General features: G+C 40.2%; 1 protein-coding gene and 1 pseudogene across 1 annotated transcript; both read left to right on the forward strand.

Moving 5' to 3' along the window:
• Positions 1 to 4,950: 4,950 nt before the first annotated feature.
• Positions 4,951 to 5,999, forward strand: LOC143880717 (putative 2-oxoacid dependent dioxygenase pseudogene; annotated as a pseudogene).
• Positions 6,000 to 9,510: 3,511 nt separating this feature from the next.
• LOC143882340 (1-aminocyclopropane-1-carboxylate oxidase homolog 1-like) lies at positions 9,511 to 15,218 on the forward strand. The gene is made up of 3 exons (XM_077385881.1): positions 9,511 to 10,170; positions 13,649 to 13,970; positions 14,821 to 15,218. Exons 1-3 carry the CDS (start codon positions 9,653 to 9,655, stop codon positions 15,064 to 15,066), a joined length of 1,086 nt encoding a protein of 361 aa, XP_077241996.1. The 5' UTR covers positions 9,511 to 9,652; the 3' UTR covers positions 15,067 to 15,218.
• Positions 15,219 to 20,606: the final 5,388 nt, after the last annotated feature.

Here is a 20,606-nt window from a genome sequence, read left to right on the forward strand (position 1 = left end):
GGATGCCATGGGTCGGTCCAAAAGTTCAGTTTTGAATTCGGGCAAACAATGTAGCATACAAGTCAGGAAGCCAAATTTCTGGCATTGATGATGCTTCTGGCTACCCAAGATGGTTTTGCCGGCATGGGGAGGGTCCAGATACTTCTGTTCCTAATGTATTTGAGAGAAAACCATTTGACCCAAGGAACATTTTTGTTGTCAAGAATATGCCACAGTTGCTTGAGATGAGCCGCTTTGTTCAACTCTGGAAGTCTCCTGATCCCAAGGCCTCCTTCTCTTTTAGGTTTGCATAAGCTTTCCCAAGCAATGTTGTGGTATTTTTTCTCAGTGTTACTACCAGACCAGAGAAAGTTCCGCAGAATTTTTTCAATGTTGTCCAGGACAATTGCAGGGATATGAAAGGCAGCAGACCAGTAGATCTGGTAAGTGCTGAGAACTGTTCTGATAAGTTCAGCTCTTCCTGATCTTGAGAGGTTTCTGTTGGTCCACACAGAGAGGCGGTTCCTGATCTTATCGATGATGGGTTGGCAGTCAGAGGCTGTTAATCTGGATGTAATGAGAGGTAATCCCAGATATTTGATTGGGAGGTGACCCTCTTCCATACGGAGAATGTTGCAGACTGCTCTTTTGACCCCATTCGAGATTCCTGAAAAGAAAATTTCACTTTTCCCGGGGTTAAATTCAAGGCCAGAACATTGCTTGAAAAGATTTAGGCAATTGATTACACCTTCAGCACAGGAGGAGGTTGGGTCCACGAACAACATTACATCATCAGCAAAAAGGAGGTGGGAAATAGTGAAATTTTTTCGAGAAAACGGAGATGAAATCTGACCAGAGCAAAGGTAAACTTGAAGGAGACAGGTTAACATTTCCATTACGAAACAGAAGAGGAGAGGGGAAAGAGGATCCCCTTGTCTAAGGCCATTTGAGGATTTAAAGAAGCCTTGCGGGGAACCATTGATGAGGATTGAGAAAGAGGGTGTTGAAATGCATTGGTGTATCCAGTTGCACCACATCTGGGGGAAACCAATTTTTTGAAGAAATGAAATCAAGGAGGAGTGATTCACACTATCAAAAGCCTTTTTGAGATCCATTTTGATACACATAGCCTTGGTGGAGGTTTTCCTATGAAAATTATGACAAAGGTCATGGGAGAGAAGGATATTATCTTGTATAGATCTACCTTGGATGAAAGCTGACTGGAAAGGACTTATCAGGGAGTCCATGATTGGTTTGAGTCTACTTGCCATTAGCTTTGTGATAGTTTTGTATAGGAAATTGCAGAGGGCTATGGGACGATATTTTTCTGGAGAGGCTACATCGGGGGTCTTTGGGATAAGGGCAATGAAAGTGCAGTTAAGTTGAGGGAGCATTTTACCCTTGGAAAAGAAAGACAGAATAGCTTCAGTGATGTCATCTTTTACCAGGTACCAGAAAGCTTTAAAGAAATCGCCATTGAAACCATCAGGGCCAGGGGCTTTGTTCCCAACAGAAGAGGAGATTGTATCCCAAATTTCTTCCTTTGAGAAAGGCTTTGCAAGGTGATCCAGCTGGAGGGTGGTTAAATTTCTGATGGGGTCAGGGATGATGGATTTGGCAGTTGGTTGGTTATTCTCGCTGGAATTCAGAAGATTGCTGAAAAAATCCACCATGGTATTTGAAATGATACTGGGATCAGTGGAGAAGGTACCATCCAGAGCTGATGTGCCTTGAATATTGTTCTGATTTTGGTGAGCCATCATAGCAGAATGGAAGAAAGCAGTGTTGGAGTCCCCGAGAGTCAACCAATTTACTTTAGATTTTTGCATGTAGAGAATTTCTTCTTTTCTTGCAACTCGAATGTATGAATCTTTTATTTCTTCTTCAGCATTTCTTAAATTTATATCAGTGGGAGAGAGGGCAAGCTGATTTTGGATTGCATCAAGTTGTTGTCTTAACAGAGGAGCCTGAATGTCAATTCTTCCAAAAGTATCAGTGTTCCATGTTTTCAGAGCTTTTTTTACCTCTCGGAGTTTTTGGGTGACACAGAACAAAGGAGTGCCTTCAATTTTAGTTTGCCAAGCTCTTTCCACCACTTCGTAAACTGAGGAGTCTTCCAACCACATTGACTGGAATCGAAAAGGGATTTTGATGGTGTGGGGGTTGTTATCCAGTTGGATTATGAGAGGGGAGTGGTCAGAGAGGCCAGGATGATGGTATGAATTTGTGGATCTTGGGAAATTTTCCAGCCATACTGAGTTTACCATAGCTCTGTCAAGTCTTCTGAGATTCAAGTTACCAGTTTTGGATCTGTTATTCCATTAGAGAGATTGACCTTGGGATCTAAGATCAAAAAGGTAGCACGAGTCCACCCAGTTGCTGAATTCATCCATCTCGACAGCATTTGGATTAGCTCCTCCTATTCTTTCATCAGAAAATCGGGTGACATTGAAGTCCCCCGTAGTGATCCAGGGAAGGACAATGTTGAGGGATATTGAGTGGAGTTGGTTCCAGAGGACTCTTCGATCAATGCCTTTGTTTCTGGCATAAATGCAGGTGAGATTGAAATTAATTTGAGTTTGGAGATATCTGACCTCACAATGAAGAAATTGATCTGACTCAAGCAAAATGTTGAGGTGAATCATCTGAGGGTTCCATAGAAGCCAAATTCGACCTCTGTCAGATGATAAGTAGTTACCATAGGAATTCCAAGTCCCGCAGATTTCATCAATGTATCTCTGGATGTTGATTTGAGAAACATGTGTTTCAAGGATGCTGATAAGGGGAAGATTGTTCTTTTGTATCAGATTTCTCACTTCTTTTCTTTTGTTTGATGTACCAAGACCCCTAATGTTCCAAATACCGAATTTAATCATGGGTAACATTGGTTGGATTGAGGGAGGTAGGACAACTAGTGTCAGACATTTTTTGAATTTGGGGGAGATCAGCTTGTATGGTGCGAAGAGATGTGGTATTTTGGGAGGTGGAAATTTGGGCACTACAGGGAGCATTTGCAGGGGATGAATTGGGCTTGTCAGGGATCTTGCATGTGTCTGCAAGACCCGGGGACCAGAGTTTCTTTAGGTTAGCAAAAGCCTTTGGTAACTCTGGTTCAGAGTCTTCATCAGTAAACTCAATTTGATTTCCTTCAGGGTATGGCTCTGAAAGGTTATCAGAGTCAAGGGAAGAAAATGGGTTGAAAGTTTGAATGGTTGAGAGAGGGGGGGATTCAGAAACTGGAATAGGTAGAGCGGGTTGAGAGGAGGGGTGGGGGAGTTCAGGTTCAGGAAGGGATGGTTCAACAAGAGCAGCAATGATCGAGAGTTGAGGTTCTGAATCGATGGGGGTCGATTTCTTTTGGACAGGTCTCCATTCAGTGAGAGATTTCTGCTCTGATTGTGAATTTTTGGGGCACTTATCCGCTGAATGACTGAAAGTTTTGCAGTCTTTACAGGAGAGGGGCTTCCATTCATATTCAACCTCGAGCATTTCCACTCCGAAGGGGGAATGGATTTCAATTAAGGTGGGGAGAGGATCACCCGCTTCAATTTCTACACAGAGTCTGGCAAAGTTTAGGCTTGTAGCTTCTGCTGTTTTAGCATCCATCTAAAGGGGGTTGCCGATAGCACTGCCTATTTTGCTGATGCCATCTTGGTTCCAATATTGGAGGGGGAGGCCTTGGAGCTTGATCCAGATTGGGATGGATGCTAGCTCTGGTTTTGTGAGAACTATTTTAGGTGACCATTTCTTCAAGATGAGGGGTCTACTGGCGTACATGTGGCCTTCCATTTCAAGGAGTTTGTCACAGTCTTCATTGCAGCTAAACCTGAATAGGAAAAAACCGTTTCTGAGAGAGGATACTTGAAGAGAGCCTTTTAGATTCCATTTTTTTTCCAAGTTTTCCTGAAGGTTTAGAACATATGGTCTTTTTCCAAGGAAAAACCCAACTAGGCTATTTTCCCATTTGTTGCTGCCTTTTTTAACTTCCTCCATAGAGAAGTTGATGATATGGTTTCCAGAGTCAGAGCGGTTGGGCATCTGGACTCGATTTAGTTTAACAGGGATGGAGGATTTGGGTTTGTTAAAGAGGTTTGTCCATGGGTGGGGTGGAGAAGGTTTATTGGGGGGTTTCAATTGGGTTTGAGGTTCGGGTGAGGGGCAAACTTGGGTGTTGAGGCGGGAGACAGAAAGTTCCTGCTCAATTTGAATTGCAGAATGCTGAACTGTTGCCTGATATTGAGAATGAGTGGGACCCTGTTTTGAGATTGAAAGAAGGGGCGGGAAGTTTTGAAGTTCAAAAGAATTTTCAAAGGGGTTTTTTGGCGGGCTCAGAGATCGGGCCTGGCGCCTAGGCAGGTTTTGGGTAATACCCGATGGGTAACTGCGGGTTCCGGAGGGCCGATGGGGAGGGCGAGAATTTTGCAGAGAGGGGGAAAAATCGGGGATTTTCCTGGTCCAGGAAATAGACCAGAGGGTAAAGGTAGCAAACCCTGGTGGAAAGAGGTATCAGGCAGGAGGGAGGGGGTGTCGGACGCCGGAGGGAGCAACTCCATTCTTGGAGTAGAGATGCTAGTAATAGTACTAGGAAAGGAATGGTCTGAGAGGATACATGTTTCAATGGGGACAGAGAGGGGCTCAGGGGCCTGGATCAGACCATCTGAGTTGGAAGGGAGGGAGGGAGCAAGTATGACTTGGTTTACAGTAGGCTTGGGGGGGGGGGGGGGGGGGGGTTTGAAAGCATTTAGGGTCTCAGGTTCCTCAGGGAGAATTTTCTTGAGGCCTTTTTTTCTATTTTTCTTTTTTCCAGATGAGGTTTTCTCAGACGAGGATTTTGAAGAGATGACTGGTGGAGGGAGTTTCTTGCAGACACCTTTGTTTTCATTGAGCAAGGATTCTACATCTGCTTGAGATAAGAGAGGAAATCGAGAATTGGACTCAGAAACTTTATCTGGTCCAGCAACCATACAAGATATGGAAGAAACAGAAGAACATCCAGGGAAAAGGAGTTCCCGTTTCCGGAGATCCTCCATGGAGACGAGAAGTTTGCCGGGATCAGGGGGCCTTTCCATGAATCTCGCCTAAACAGTTTGGGAGTTGTAGGCGAACTATTGTTACTTGACTTGGTAGACCAATAATCAGACTTGAACAAAAACGGTAAATTCGAGTGAGCTTTTTTTTATAATATTTAGTTAGTCAAACAAAAAAGAGCTATTGAAAACACAACTATTTTCAAGAAAAGACAACAAAACTGGGTCCAAATGCTGAAAAATGCAGTAGAAAGATTTGTCTATTTATGTATGAGCCGCAATGAAATTATCATGATCAGTGAGCCATCCCCTTCCAAAACTATATCTCATATTCTCATTCTTTAACAATCATCAACACCCAACAACTCAATACACAAATAGACTCAAATTACGATCGAGCAAAAGAAGTAAAACAATTCCACGACTCAGAGATAGGAGTCGAAGGACTCGTAGACTCCCGCATAGTCAAAATCCCAAGATTCTTCATCCACCCACCGGAGAATCTCCCCAATAAGGTGGACCCCACCCACTACACTGACCTCCAGGTGCCGGTCATAGATCTCACCGGAATCTACTATTCTCGCCGGAAAGAGATCGTCGATGAGATCCGGCGAGCATTGGAGAATTGGGGTTTCTTTCAAATGGTGAACCATGGAATTCCTTTAAGTGTTCTTGACAGAATAATTGATGGCCTTAGGCTGTTTCACGAACAGCCTAAGGAGGATAAGATGGAGCTTCACACACGTGATTTCATGAAGAAGGTGAAATTTTCCACGAATTATGATTTGTTTCAATCGCGCACTGCTAATTGGAGAGATACTTTCACTGTTATGTTCGATGGTCTGGACCCTGAAGAAATTCCCCCACTTTGCAGGTATTTCAATATTTCACTGATATTGACAATACCATGTTTTAATAAGTGCACGAACTCAACTTGTCTTTTCTGTTTTAATTGACTTTTGAACCCCTTTTAGGAGCTGCAATGAGGTTTGAAATTGAAAGCGGTTTACCACAGAAAAGACGAGTTGAGTTAGTGCAAGTATCAAAACATGTTGGTGCCATCTTTCATCCCTTTAAAATTGTGAATATTAAGTAGATTGGAAATGATATATCTACCACTTTGTTCGACTTTTCATGAACTGACTGTATTTCTAGTTTTCAATTCAGTTGGTATGTCTTTTGCTGTTTACATTGCAAGAAAAACGTTTCTCATGGAAGTGTTTTTTTCTTGGAAAAGTTTTTTCTTTCCACCAGTTAGAGAGAAATGTTATAATTATGGGGGATTTGATAGGCAATTTCACGTAAAAGCCATTTCGCGCTCACTTTTGGGGGATAGAATAGCCACGGAGGCTCACTTTTAGAACATTTGTCTTGTTCATTTTGTTGGAGATAAAAGGGTACTATTGGTATTGGTGGTGAAAAATCAGAAATTAATTTGCTTCAAGGCACGGTACTATATTGCATTTCTTAAGAGATACAATGAAGCCTAGTAGAAATGTCCTACTAATGATTGATGACGCAATGCACAAGCAGAATCAAATCCGGAATGCCCTCAGAGAGTTGCAAGCCTCAAAGAACTGTCTGATTACGGTTTCTGTATAATAACAGTAGTTAGAGAAAGAGAACAATGAAGACAATATGTTGAAAAGACTTTGGGGGCACTAGAAGAGAGTAGTTTTGATTATGGAAATTCTGAATAGCAATATAGGTTTGAAAATTCGTTCCTGTTAAGAAATGACTGAGATCTGCTCTATTTATAAGCCCATGGTGTCTTTTCTGTGTGGAAAGCACCCATACCAGTAGATCGTTTTCATCCGTGATTCAACATTTCAGATCAATCCTGGAGTGACTATTGTAAGACCCATGTTGAACCCAATCTGACGGTCTAGATTGAACCCGATCGGACACTAGCTGTTATCCGCGATCCGTCGCCTTAGATGACAACCGATCCAGCACTAGCTGTTCGAACCCGTTCGAACGATCTTACGATGTAGATCGCACCCACTCGGGATCATATCGATCCGTCGACCCAATCTTGATTTGATGGCCGACTCCAATCACTCGAAGTGCAAAGTGTGCCTAAAAGAGCCACTACTGCCCTACAGCCCACGCCGCACGCGTGCTAATAGGAAAAGGTGCTCATTGTATTCCCAACAATAGGAAGGTTTGCTCATTACCTTCCCAACTTAAAATGCACATTGTGCATAATAGGAAAATATGGTCAGTGTATAGCAAAAAATGTTGCCATTGTTCTGTCATTAGTATTGTATTTTTATATTCTTTCTTTTTTTCGTTCTTTCTTTCTAAGCATGCTGTATCTATATAAACAGCATATGATGTCAATAGTATATACACACAAAAGCAATTCCGATTCACTTTTGTCACGTGCGGTGCATTGCACCCTCTTGTAGGTCTACCAATGGCTAAAACCCATTGTGCAACAAAGCAAGGTAGAGAAGTAAGTAAAACTTTATATACCCATCTCCACTTTCTAAAACTTCTAATGATGGACTATTTTTCCCACCACTAAATCTACACTCCTTTGAAAAAAAGCAAAATTTTCAACAATAAAGGTTTTTCTTTTTCAAAACAACTTTGAGAAGCATTTTCCAAACACTATGTTTTGGCCATGGTTTTAAATTTCGGTTTCGATATGTATTTCGGACTTCACCGAAACTGAAATTTCAGCCGAAATCCGGTACACAAAAAAGGAAGTAATATTTTATTCATTTTTGGTAAGTCCGAAATTTCAGATTTTGCCAAATTTCGGTTTCGGTCCCAACCTAAATCCAAAATTTCGGATTTCGGACGAAATTTAAAACCTTGGTTTTGCCCAAAAAAACATGATTTTAAAAATCCAAAATCTTCATTTAATTCATTTGAGGTGGCTGATCTCTCCTGCAGAAGTGAGCGATGAAATGGCTTTCCGCTAAATTGCCTTGCAACTCGCCCATAATTATATCCTAGCATTTTCTGGGCAATTTGGCAGAAAGCCAGACAAATGGATTGGGATCGATCGTAAGAAGAGCATCTTGGAAACCATGGGTCACATCACCCATCTCCCCCATTGAATGAAAGGCGGGTAATGGAAATCACATTACTTCTCACTGCCACACATGCTTACTTTTTAGCAGATATTGTCTTATTAATTTAATTCATTCGAGGTGGCTGGTATCTCTTGCAAAAGGGAGCCGTGAAATGGCTTTCCGCAAAATTGCCAAGCAAATTCTTAATTGTGATTAAGTTAGAGGGATATTATCATAAATTGAATGTCTCAGGGAAGTTTTCTTCTTTCGTGTGCAAGAGTAGGAAATTTTTGAGACATTTTTCCATTCCAAACTTTTCCAGAAAATTCCAGCAATCGATACTGGCCTAATTGACTTCTGAGAAAAAGGCTGGAAATATCATTTCCCTAGGTAGATATCTAAGATACATATTTCTACAAGTGAAGTGTATAAATTCTCATCTTCAAGAAGGAGATAGGGCCCACATCATGACCAGTTGATTGTGATTATGCTGTGGACATTATTTGTTTGATGTCTGGTCCACAATTGATAATTGCGTTATGCAATTAGTCATTTACAGTAGAAACTGTTTAAGTTGATACGGGATAAGTTAATAACATCTCTATCTTAAAAAAAAAAATACATATTTCTTTTTTTAATATGGGATTTGCTAGGGCCCATCACATAAGGCATTTCACGGACCCGCTGTTGCATGAGAGAGCAGCCACATCAGAAAAATTAAATGAACAAGACAAAATCTGTTGAAAAATGGATGCTCTCTCATGCAACAGCGTGTCCGTGAAATGCCTTCTGCAATGGTCCCTAGCAAATCCCTTTTAATAAAATCCAAAGGATCATGCCCTCACTTCTTTATGCCCTCACTTAATAGATACGAGACACTCTATGGTATTTAGAGTACAAGGGGCAGCTGGGCTATCGGGGAAGAAAAGAGGGCGAATATATCATTTCCCTTATTATTAATTTTTGGGAAGTGATATTTACGCCCCTTTTGATCACCAGGGACACCCAGCGCTAGTGTACATGGCAATCAAGGCCATTGGATTTTTTTTACGTCAAGTACATGAGCCCCCATTTAGTCATTGATACACTGGCGCCAGGTGTCCCTGGTGATGAAAAGGGGCGTAAGTATCACTTCCCTAATTTTTTTAAGGTAATTGCTATCGTCCATCATCGCAAAAGGCATTTCACGGCTGGTCTGTCGCATGCCAGACCAACCACACTCTTTGTCTCCATTCACAAGGTGGCTGGTCTAACATGCGACAGACCAGTCGCGAAATGCCTTTTATGATGGACCCTAGCAAATCCCTTTTTAAATTTTTTTGTTAAACTGACATTATTTGAATGAAGGTTTTAAAGCCATGTAAAACGCTCTATGTAAATTTATTGGAGATTTACATTTTCAATGCATCACTCGTTAACCTTGAAGGAATAGTCAAACAAAAGCCATAGAAAACCCAGCCACTTTCAACAAAAGACATACAGAAGTGGTTCCCATTGCCAAAAAAAACAAAGAAGTGGAAATATCATTTCCCTTGTCCCATTATCTCTACTTACAGGGGAGGAATTTAGCATTATGTCCACAACTCTCTATTCCCTATTCTCCTTCATTAACAAACAATCATGAACACCCAACAACTCAACACTGACTCAGTTTACGATCGAACAAAAGAAGTAAAACAATTCGACGACTCAAAAATCGGAGTCAAAGGACTCGTTGATTCAGGCATACTCAAGATCCCCAGATTCTTCATCCACCCACCGGAGAATCTCCCCAATAAGGTGGACCCCACTCCCCAAAACCACCTCCAGGTGCCGGTCATAGATCTCGCCGGAATCTACGACTCTCGCCGGAAAGAGATCGTGGACGAGATCCGGCGAGCATCGGAGAATTGGGGTTTCTTTCAGACAGTGAACCATGGAATTCCGTCAAGTGTTCTTGACGGAATAATTGAAGGAGTGAGAAAGTTTCATGAACAGCCCAAGGAGGATAAGATGGAGATTTACACGCGTGAATTTATGAAAAAAGTGAGATTTTCTACTAATTATGATCTCTTGCAATCTCGTGCTGCTAATTGGAGGGATACTTTTACTGTTTTGTTTGATGGTCTAGACCCTGAAGAGATTCCACCACTTTGCAGGTATTTTTCATTTCCACTCCTTTGTTTCCAGTTTTCCATTTACTTACACCCTGTTTGGATTACAAGAAAACGTTTCTGATGGAAGAATTGTTTTTTCCTGGAAAAGTTTTTTCTTTCCATGATTTAGATAGAAATGATATAAGGGTGATGATAAACTCGCACCCCTCTATAGGATAATTCGCATCACTTTAAAGGAGGGTATGTGGCAGACTTTTAATACTTTTTAACGTTTATAAGGGTGCGAATTATCCAGCAGGGGGTGCGGATTTATCATTGCCTATGATATAATAATTGTGGGTGATTTGCTAGGTAATTTGGCGGAAAGCCATTTTACGGCTCATTTTTTACAACATTTGGCTTGTTCATTTAATTCATTTGAGGTGGCTGTTCTCTCCTTGCAAAATTGAGTCGTGTAATGGCTTTTCACTAAATTGAGTGGCAAATCCCTAATTATGGTTAAGTTTAAAGATATTATCATAAATTGAATGACCCAAGTAAAAATTGAATAGTTTTGCTTCAATTTATCTATTTTCCATTGCAAAGGTAGGAAAATTTTGAGATATTGTTTTTTCATTTCAAACTCTTGCGGAAAATGCCTGCAATCCAAACCGGCCCAATTGTGAAAAGGGTTGGAAATCATTTATCTAGGTAGATATCTAAGTTATATTTTTCTACATGTGGAACTGTTCCATTGTCTAAACCCTCATCAAAGCGATTGATATGAAATTATGAACCACACTGTGACCATGTGACCATGTGATTGTGATTACACTCTCTAGGTGGTCAATAAGTTGATTCGGAGATAAGTTAAAAACATTTCTATCTTAATAGAAAAATAGATGGCCAGGCCAGAGTCCAAAATTTGGACTTTTATAAATTATCTTTTAATAATTTTTTTTTTCAAAAATTCATAGAACCTAATTTTTTATGGGATTTGACAGGGACCATCATTGAAGGCATTTCTGGGGTAGGCTGTTGCATGAGAGGGCAGCCACCTCACATGCATTAAATTAATAAGACAAAACCTGTTCAAAAATGAGTCCATGTGCCTGCTCTCTCATGCAACAGCCAGCCCGCCACATGCCTTCTCGTCTGATGACCGAATCCCATTTTTCTTATATATTAATAAAAAGAGGGGTTCTAAACTGAATGGCGCCGGCCTTCCAAGAAAGGGGATGAAAGGGTGCCCCCATTAGTTGTAAATCACGAAAGCTTTTTTGGAAGGTCACCCTTCATTTTAGGAATACCTGAATTTTTCGAAAAGTACTGTACCGACCAAACTATAGGATGATCCAAACCGTCCATGCTATGGGCCACAACGTAAATAGGTTGTGCCCAAAAAATCATTTCAATAGGATGATCCCAATTAACCGTTCGATCTATAGTGGAACTGCGTAGTATGAAATCTCCATAGGTCGGAGGGTTACGATCATTCTATAGAAATGATTTTTGGGGAACAACCTATTTACGTTGTGTTCCATCACATGGACGGTTTGGATCAACCTATGATGTGGTCCGTACAATACTTGTTGAGAAATACAAGATAATAAGGGCTTGCACCATATAAAATCTCTCATTTTAGAACTAAAATTTACTTAAAAGCACATAGGAGATTAATACTCAAAAACGGATTATTACTTAAAAACCTGTGTGGGTGTAAACCCTAGTATTTAAAAAAAAAAAAAACAGTGGGCCCACTTCATAAGATGATCCAACCCGAACCTGACCTAACACGAGTTCCAACCCAATGACGTTCAACCTGACCCGACCAAAGTAACCCTTTTTTCCAACCCAAACCGAACCCAACCCGAGTTTTTAAGCTTACTAAAAATAAAACTGATAAAAAATGTCAGGTTTCACTTTGGTCAGGGTGCCCAAGCCCTCAACGTGAACCCAACCCAAACTCGACCCGGGTTGGGAAAATTCAACCTAGCCCGAACCCGACTGGAAGGATACCCAACCCGACCCGAGTTTCTTTCGGGTTGAACCCGACCTGAGTTGCACCCCTAGATGATCCTAACCCTCCTATGGAGATAATTTATGGGGTACACCATATTTACTTTTTTGCCTATCAAATGAACGGTGTAGATCATCCTATAAAGTGGTTCCCACTGATATTTTTCAAGAATACTAGACTTTACTCCTACGCATATCCTATAAAATCTAATACTTTAGTCCTATAGTTGAGATTCGAGAATGCTATTAAATATTTAACATAATTTAGAATTCTTCTCTCCGTTGGTTAGAAGCATACATTCATGAGTTATGCTAAAATTCCATTATTCATTTTTGCAACACCATTTTGGTTAGGAGTATAAAGAGGAGACGTTTTTGTAAGATTATCAATGGCTTAAATAATTTACTATTCTCTACTAAAAGGAGTCATATTCACCTTTTCTTCCACTTTTACTTCTTTTAAACTTTCTGTTAGATTATATTTAAGTTCTAGCAAGTAATTTTTAAACATATCTAATGCTCATGAGGTGGCTGCTCTCTAATGCAACAGACGTTCCGTGAAATGCCTTTTGTGATGGACCCTAGCAAATCCCTAGCTATATAATATACATCTTTCACATCTTTAAAAATTTTCCAACCAGACCTTAGAAATTAAACCCTAAAATCTCATATTATGGCATACTCTACGTGACATATATAATCTAGCATGCAAAGAATTAACAGAAGAAAGAACATTAGCAGTAAAATATTTAGGGAGATGAACCCCCCAACCACACACAAACAGAGACAGGATTATGTGCCCGTTAAAGTCTGCCCATAATTCCGTTAACAGAGGGGGGGGGGGGGGGCGGGGGCATAATCCTAAGGGGGGTGAAAAAAATAATCTGCCAAATTTTTATTCTTCGTTTAATGTTCAATTTAAACATTCCTTCATATGCATATCCTTTATCAATAAATCATCCAAATTTAGTACAAGGTACCGACCACATTCAATAGTTTGTTTAAAGTCATCTTTTTTTATATCATATTTTTTTTCTAGTATAATCCAAAGACTACACCCTCATTTCTGTATGCCTATTTCTTGTCTGATTTTCTTTAGTCCCCAGAAACAATTGAAAAGAGGAATAAAATTTTACAATAAAATATTTTAATGCAGTAAATGGTTACGCCCTCAATTGTTATACACCTATTTTACCATGAAACAAGTAGACCTTTTATGACAAAATTTAAATGTGAATGTCACGTCCAACAAAAAACCATAATTGTTCAAAAAATATCATCCAATGCATGGGTCCACTATACATACTACCTACTCTCAAATGACTTTTCCAATGCTTAGTTAATCTACTTCCATGGAAAAAAAAATTCTCTATTATATACGAAAACTGCAACCTTACACACATGGAAACAAAGCTTGCAACCCCTAGCTAGCCCTAGAAATCAACTAACACTAGAATTCTTTAGCTGGTTTTTGTTTAATGTAATAATCTTTGGTAAACGATCTCACCCTCGCCATTTGCAGAGATATAATGATGGACTACTCAAAGCACGTCATGAGACTAGGAGAAACATTGTCTGAATTACTATCAGAGGCTCTTGGGCTCGGCCCCGACTACCTCAAGAAAATCCAATGCACCCAAACATTAGTCCTGACCGGACATTACTATCCGGCGTGCCCTGAGCCAGAACAAACACTAGGCACAGGCAGGCACTCTGATCCCGACTTCCTTACCATTCTTCTCCAAGACCAAATCGGCGGCCTCCAAGTCATCCATCAACAATGTTGGGTAGATGTTCCACCAATTCCGGGAGCTTTAGTAGTCAACATTGGAGATCTTCTCCAGGTATGCTTCCTTTGTTGAAGTATAAATAATTAAATAACACCAACTCTAACCGCTTAAGCTTTTGGAGTAATTGGTTGTTTCATATGGTGTCGGAGTGTTAGATATTTTTAAGTTGAAAAGGTTCCCTCTTGTTTTCAAAGCAAGTGTCTTTTTGCTTATGGGGACTTGAACCCAAGACCTTGATGTGCGTGAAGTGAGCTCTCAACTCAACTGCCAAAACAAATAGTCCCACATTGGAACTTTTGAGAAAGTTTCTCACCCTTATATATGGTGGAGTTGGAAGAAAGGCTTGAGCCTTTCAAGGGGCTTTGGAATTTATTGTGTACCTTAGTTTTATATGAACACTAGTGAGGGTGAGACTTAATGGGGTGTCAATAGCAAAAACATCGGAGAATAAAACCTGCTAGGGTATGAGCTCAAGAAACGAACTCAATATTAAAAAAATCAATGTGCATGACTAACTTAAAAGAGGGGCCACATGTGCCCCTATCATGCTCCGACCCCATTGTGTAAATATTGTCTGGTTTTGGTTCTCCAGCACTACTGTGCCCGACCCACTCCGCAAGGACTCGCCTCTTGGAGATGCTGAAAAAGCGTTTATATAGGGAAAGAGATAAAGCAATCTTCTCTCCTTTTCCGATGTGGGATCTTTCAACCACGGCCAATCGAAAAAAAGAGGGGTTGCATGTGAGTGGAGTGCTGAAATTATAAATGATTATAAAAGAGTATAAATGATTAAATAACGCGAACTCCAACGGCTTAAGCTTTTTGAGTAATTTATTGTTTCACATACTTCACTCCTCATTGTTTTACAATTTGTACTTCTTTGGATTGCCTTGTTTTTGTGTAGCTTATGACCAATGACAAGCTGAAAAGTGTAGGGCATAGAGTGTTGGCTAGCCATATAGGTCCTAGAATATCGGTTGCATGCTTTTTCAATGGAAGTCGTGAAGAAAAATCCTATGGGCCCATAGTGGATTTGTTATCAGATGATAATCCCCCAAAATACAGGGAAATAAAGATGAGGGACTTTCTTCAGTTCTTTCTTACAACAGAACTTGATGAGAAGAATTGCCTAGACTACTGCAAGCTCTGATGTTCTTGCTCAAAAGAATTAATGGGAAGTTGGTCTTCAGATGAATGCCTGAGTAAATGACAATCTCATTGTAATACCATAAGCTATGCCCATTATGTATTGTAATATTATATATCCTATTTAAGAAGAAACTCTAGCATGGTTTGCAAGTATAGTCACTGTGTTGTGATTAGTGTATGGATCCTTTATTTAGCTCTTGACCATGTCTTTCACAAGTTAGTATATTTTCAATGATGATCATGGTGTTTCACGAAGAAAACCTTGCATTGGTAGTGTCACGCCCTGAACCAAGCCATAACCCAGGCACGTGACAATGTCACATACCTACAAGCAACCTCGCAGACATGCAAGGAAGAAGTAACCAGAAACCACCATAGCTAGATAAGTCATCCGTAATCAATTAAATTAATTACTAGTCCACAAATAAAAAACCATAAGTCACAAAATAATGATCAGCCATCTAGTATATTTGTCACAACCCGAACCCAAGTAAAATAAATCAGTAATTACAAAGTTTGAATAGTACTCATGTAAACGAATGAAACAAAAAAAGATAATGCTAATCCAAAAGATCCATCCATGCTCGCACTCCGAGCCTCCTGACTGCGTCTCAAGCTAATTCTCGGGATCTAAATTTTTTTGTCAACGGTCTGCTCACACCTCATATGTTTATATGAGGATCCATTATGAATTCAGGCATGCCAAGAATAACAAGAGGTTAATATACAACACGAGTCAAGGATCCAGTCATATAATAACCAGGATGAAATAACAATAATGCATGTATCCAGTGCTCATGAAACCCTTGCACATAACAATAATCGCACAATGCCACCTGGGTACCCATGTCATGGACTCGTAGTCCTTGATATTTAATACATCGGGTATACCACACAAACCTCTAGGGCCTAACCAAAGCAGCATGTGAATATCACCATGCCACAGTGCTCAATAATCAATACGTCGGGTATACCGCACAAGCTTGTAGGGCCCGACCTAAGCAACCTGTGAATATTGCCGTCCAGATACGAGGTATACCACACAAGCCACTAGAGCCCACGTATCAGAATATCTAGATACTCGGGGTATACCGCACAAGCCACTTGAGCCCGTCCAAAGCATCGTGAGTATCGAATACATAACTGTAACATAACTCATGCATTACACAACATGATATGAAATCTATGTATATCAATGTGTAACCAAGGTATGCATAACACAATCATGGATTATTAAATCAGAAAATAACATGAGAGAGAAAAAACATGGATTCATATTGATAATTCACAAGGAATATACAATTGGCATGCTGGTACCTAACTTTTTGAAGTTCAAGGTAAAACCATTAACAAGTTTAACAAGTTCTCAGATATTATATATTCGTTGAGAAACTAACTGATCAGTATAGTTACACATGTATCCAAAACCTGTTGAATAACATGTAAGAGTAGTTTAGGCATTACCTCTATATTAGAGGGTATTGTAGTCATTGTACCATGGTTGCCCTATTTGGGCCTATATATACATCATTTACATGAAGAGCTCCCTAATGGAGACTCCCCATTTCTCCATTCCTCTTCTTCTTCCTTTCTCTAACCCGAACTCCATTTCTAACATGGTATCAAAGCAAAGATCTGAAAGGAATAAAAGAAGAAGAGTCAGACCATCCTCTCTCTATCCTAAGTCTCTCTCTCTCTCTCTCTCTCTCTCTCTCTCTCTCTCTCCACGCATCTGTCTTTAGATTTTTGCGTGAAACCCTCTCAATCTCTCTCAAAAATCTCTCCCAAAATCCCAAAATCTCTCCTCCATTGCTCAACTCACGTGCAAACCCCCGTCTTGGGTTTTCTGTAAAACCCACTCCTTCCATTTGCCGTAAATCCACAAAAAACAAAACAGTCCCCCTTGGTGAAATGTCAGAGAGAGGTGTGGTGCCTTGAAGCCATTCTTTTTGTAGCAAGTTGAAGGCCTTTGGCCTCAAATTGAGGGGGAGTGTTGAAGCCCTCATGTAGTTCCATGGATGGTGTTGTTATCCTCGGCTTGTTTTTCTCATGTAGTTCCATGAATGGAGTACGTTGTATCCTTGTCTTATTGTTCTCTTATTGTTGTCTTGATGTTGCCTTATGGTTGTCTTGTTTTCTTGTGGTCACCTGTTTCCTCCTAATGTATTCTATATCTTTTATGATGATATCAAAGCTGCTCACCAAGTGTTTGATAAAATATCTAAGTGAGGTGTTGTACCATGAATGTCTTCTTTTCATTGCAAGTTGAAGGCATTCGGCCGTCAACTTGAGGGGAGTGTTGTTATGTAGTCCATGTAGTCCTTAGTGTTATCTTTTCTATAGTTGACGTAGTTCTGGTGTTGTCTTTTCCTTGGATGTAGTTCTTGCTATTATCTTTTCCTTGGTATCGTTTTGGTGTTGCATTTTCTTGTCTTGTTGTCTCCGGGATCAAGTAGTCTCGCCATAGGGGGAGTATTGTTGGTAATTCTGTTCTTCGTCCTTCTTCAAGTTGTCTTCTCTTTGATGTATTTCACCATTTTTCAGTTGTTTGGTTTCTTCTTCGCATTGTTATAGTCATCCTTTAGCATCCTGTTTCTTTGTGTTTCTACACATGTCTATTTCAGCTTCATCTGCCCTGGACTAGGTGCTTTCTGCCGTCATTGGTTGGTGTTCTCGTTAGGCAATTGTTTCCCTGTTAAACTTGTCTCCAGATTATGGTTTTCCTATCGTTGCTTGGTTATCTTCAGGTGACGATGGTCATTCCGTCGACCTTGTCTCTATAATATGGTTTCTCCATCGTTGGTTGGTTATCTTCAGGAGACGGTGTCCCTGTCAACCTCTTCTCCAGATGATGGTTTTCCCATTGTTGGTTGGTTATTTTCAGGCGATGAAGTTCATGCCAACGACCTTCTTTCCAGACGATGGTGTCCCCATTGTTGGTTAGCTCTCTTCAGACAAACGCTTCCCCGTCAGCATCTCTTCAGGCTACAATGTTCATGCCGTCGACCTTGTCTCCAGACAATGGTTTCCCCATCGTTGGTTGGTTATCTTTTCCTTTTCTTATTATCTTCAGGTGAAAATGTTCACGCTGTCGACCTTGCCACTAAACGATGGTTGGTCATCTTATCATTTTCTTCATCTCTCAAGGTGACGGTTTTCCCGTCGACCTTGTCTCCGATGGTTTCCCCATCGATGCTTATCTTCTCTTGGTGTTGTGCTACTCAGCTGATGTCTCTGCCAGCCAGTGTTACTTCATCATTGTTCGCTGTGCGAGCCTTTGGTGTGCCTATTTTACTCGTTGGACCATTGCTAGTTCCTGCCAAGGCACCTCCATTGCTTGTTGATTTGCGAATTTATTCGTCGTGCTTTCATTCAGGGGGGCCCTGTTTGATCGCTATCGCCGTTGTGCTACTTTAGGGGGAGCTGCTCTTTTTTTATAGCCATTGATCTCGATGCTGTTCACTATGGCCGTTACTACTTTTTATTATGATTTTTATTAAGTATTCACTACACCAGCTGGAGGAGTCTTATACCAAGCTGGATGTGTGAATGAGATTATTGTACTTTTTTTTTTTAAATTTTTAGTTGTTTTTTATAGTTTCTTTGAAGCAAGATGGAGTTCCATAGTATATACACTCTAACTTGAGCAGAAGTGTTGAGTAACATGTAAGGTTAGTTCAAACATTACCACTATATTGAGGGTATTGTAGTCATTGTACCATGGTTGACCTATTTGGGCCTATATATAGATCATTTATATGAGAATCTCCCTAGTGGAGACTATCCATTCCTCTTCTTCTTCCTTTCTCTAACCCTAACTCCATTTCTCACAAAACCAAACCACCATTCGTATTAACCACGGGTTATTTTCTAGGGTATAAATCATCACAGATGCAACATAAAACGTAGATCGAAGACAAAGTTCCAACCTCTTCGGAACTCGAACTTAATCACCCCTATAGATACGAGACACTCTTTGGTATTTAACTGGGAAAAGAACGGTAGGTCAAACTAGAGTTCCACTTCGTATTTTGAAATTAATCTCATTATAAAATCCTCAAAAATTTTTGAAATCATTGTTAACATAAATTACTCATTCTCGGCATGTCCTTAGAGTGTAAGAGCATTGAAATCGAATGAGAAACAAGTAAGTTATGATTTTCGGAAGATTAGTTGTCGAGAAGAAAAGCTGGAGTGCAGACATCCGCCCCCGGGCCTGATGTCCGTCAGCAAACCAACCCATTTTAGGTTGGTTCGGACTGTACATACGCAATTTTCCCAGACATTTGCCCCCGAGCGGATTGGGTTTTTCCCGAAATGTGATTTTTTCCCTTATTTTGGTACTAAATCAACTCTAACTCATTCATTTTACATAGGAATTGGGGTGGCTGGGCTCATCGGAAAGGTTAAAGTGAAGAGCTTCCAAATTGCCGAAAACCTCGCCAGAATCAAACCGGAACTTTGCCGGGGAAAGGAAATAGGGATATATCTTACTTTCACAAACCCTAATCTTTCGAAATCACAATGTAGGGATATTTTTCATTCAAAAATCTAAAACCAAAATGGCTCTTACCTTGATCAAATCTCTCCGAAGATGGAATGATATCCTACAATAGTCGAATCTCTCCGGTTCCGTTCTTATCTTCTCTCTCTCTTTTCTTCTATTTCTTCTTCCTTCTCTCTTATTTTATCTTCCTCTCTTAGATCTAGGGTTTCTCTGTAGAAAATAACCTATAACAATAGTTGGGAAAGCTATTAACATACTGTAAGACCTGGTCCCACCATTGGGGAAGTTATTTATCACAAAGCTGGGTTTAAAATTTTTAAAGCTTGTAAAGAGTGCCATTATCAAAATTGAGTTATATTTTGCAAGGGGTGTTGTTATGAAAATGGATACTAAATCTCCAAATTTGTTTTAGAACTTTTTGACTTTAGGCCAATAGGGGTTTTAGCTGCAAATCGATTTAGTGTGTGTTTGGCGTACCGTTTAAAACAACGTTTGGCGTTTGAAACACCGTTTTGGGGCCAAACGGCCGTCTGGGAATGTTTGGGTTCGCAGCCACCGTTTGAAACGCCGTTTGAAACACCGTTTTGAACCCTCAAAACCGTGTTTTGCAAACGGAGGGGGGGAGGTCCGTTTGCAAAACGCCGTTTTGAACGGAATTTTTGGGCTGTGGGTTTTTACATGTTTTCCCTCACCAAAACGCATTTTTACGTATATGCGCGCGATTTTATACGTTACGTCAAATACCAAAAAAGTGGGGGTGTTAATATCATTCTTGAGGACACAAATTTGTTAAATTGTTAATATTTAATTCAAAACAAGGGGCTGCTAATATCATTATATAATCTCTTAATTTTGATTTTCTAAAGACAAAAGAATTAAAAGAACCTTAGTTTCTTACTTTCTTCATCTACTTTGCAAAATTGAAACCCTCTCACGCCTCACTGCCTCAGCGCCTCCACTCGTCCGGCAAATCCGGCAAATCTGGCTATTGAGAAGAAGAAGGAGAAGAACCCCAAAGGTATAGCCATTTATTT

This window comes from Tasmannia lanceolata, unplaced genomic scaffold, assembly GCF_043159265.1.
Source record: "Tasmannia lanceolata isolate RefF3 unplaced genomic scaffold, GAP_Taslan_0.1 ptg000007l, whole genome shotgun sequence".
Lineage (NCBI taxonomy): Eukaryota > Viridiplantae > Streptophyta > Magnoliopsida > Canellales > Winteraceae > Tasmannia > Tasmannia lanceolata.

What these genes read in the sequence shown, in the direction of transcription:
- LOC143882340 (XM_077385881.1), top strand. Translation starts at nt 9,653, where the DNA reads ATGAACACCCAACAACTCAACACTGACTCAGTTTACGATCGAACAAAA. An exon ending in GAGATTCCACCACTTTGCAG is followed by an intron (nt 10,171 to 13,648) that starts GTATTTTTCATT and finishes CGCCATTTGCAG; the next exon opens with AGATATAATGATGGACTACT. An exon ending in ACATTGGAGATCTTCTCCAG is followed by an intron (nt 13,971 to 14,820) that starts GTATGCTTCCTT and finishes GTTTTTGTGTAG; the next exon opens with CTTATGACCAATGACAAGCT.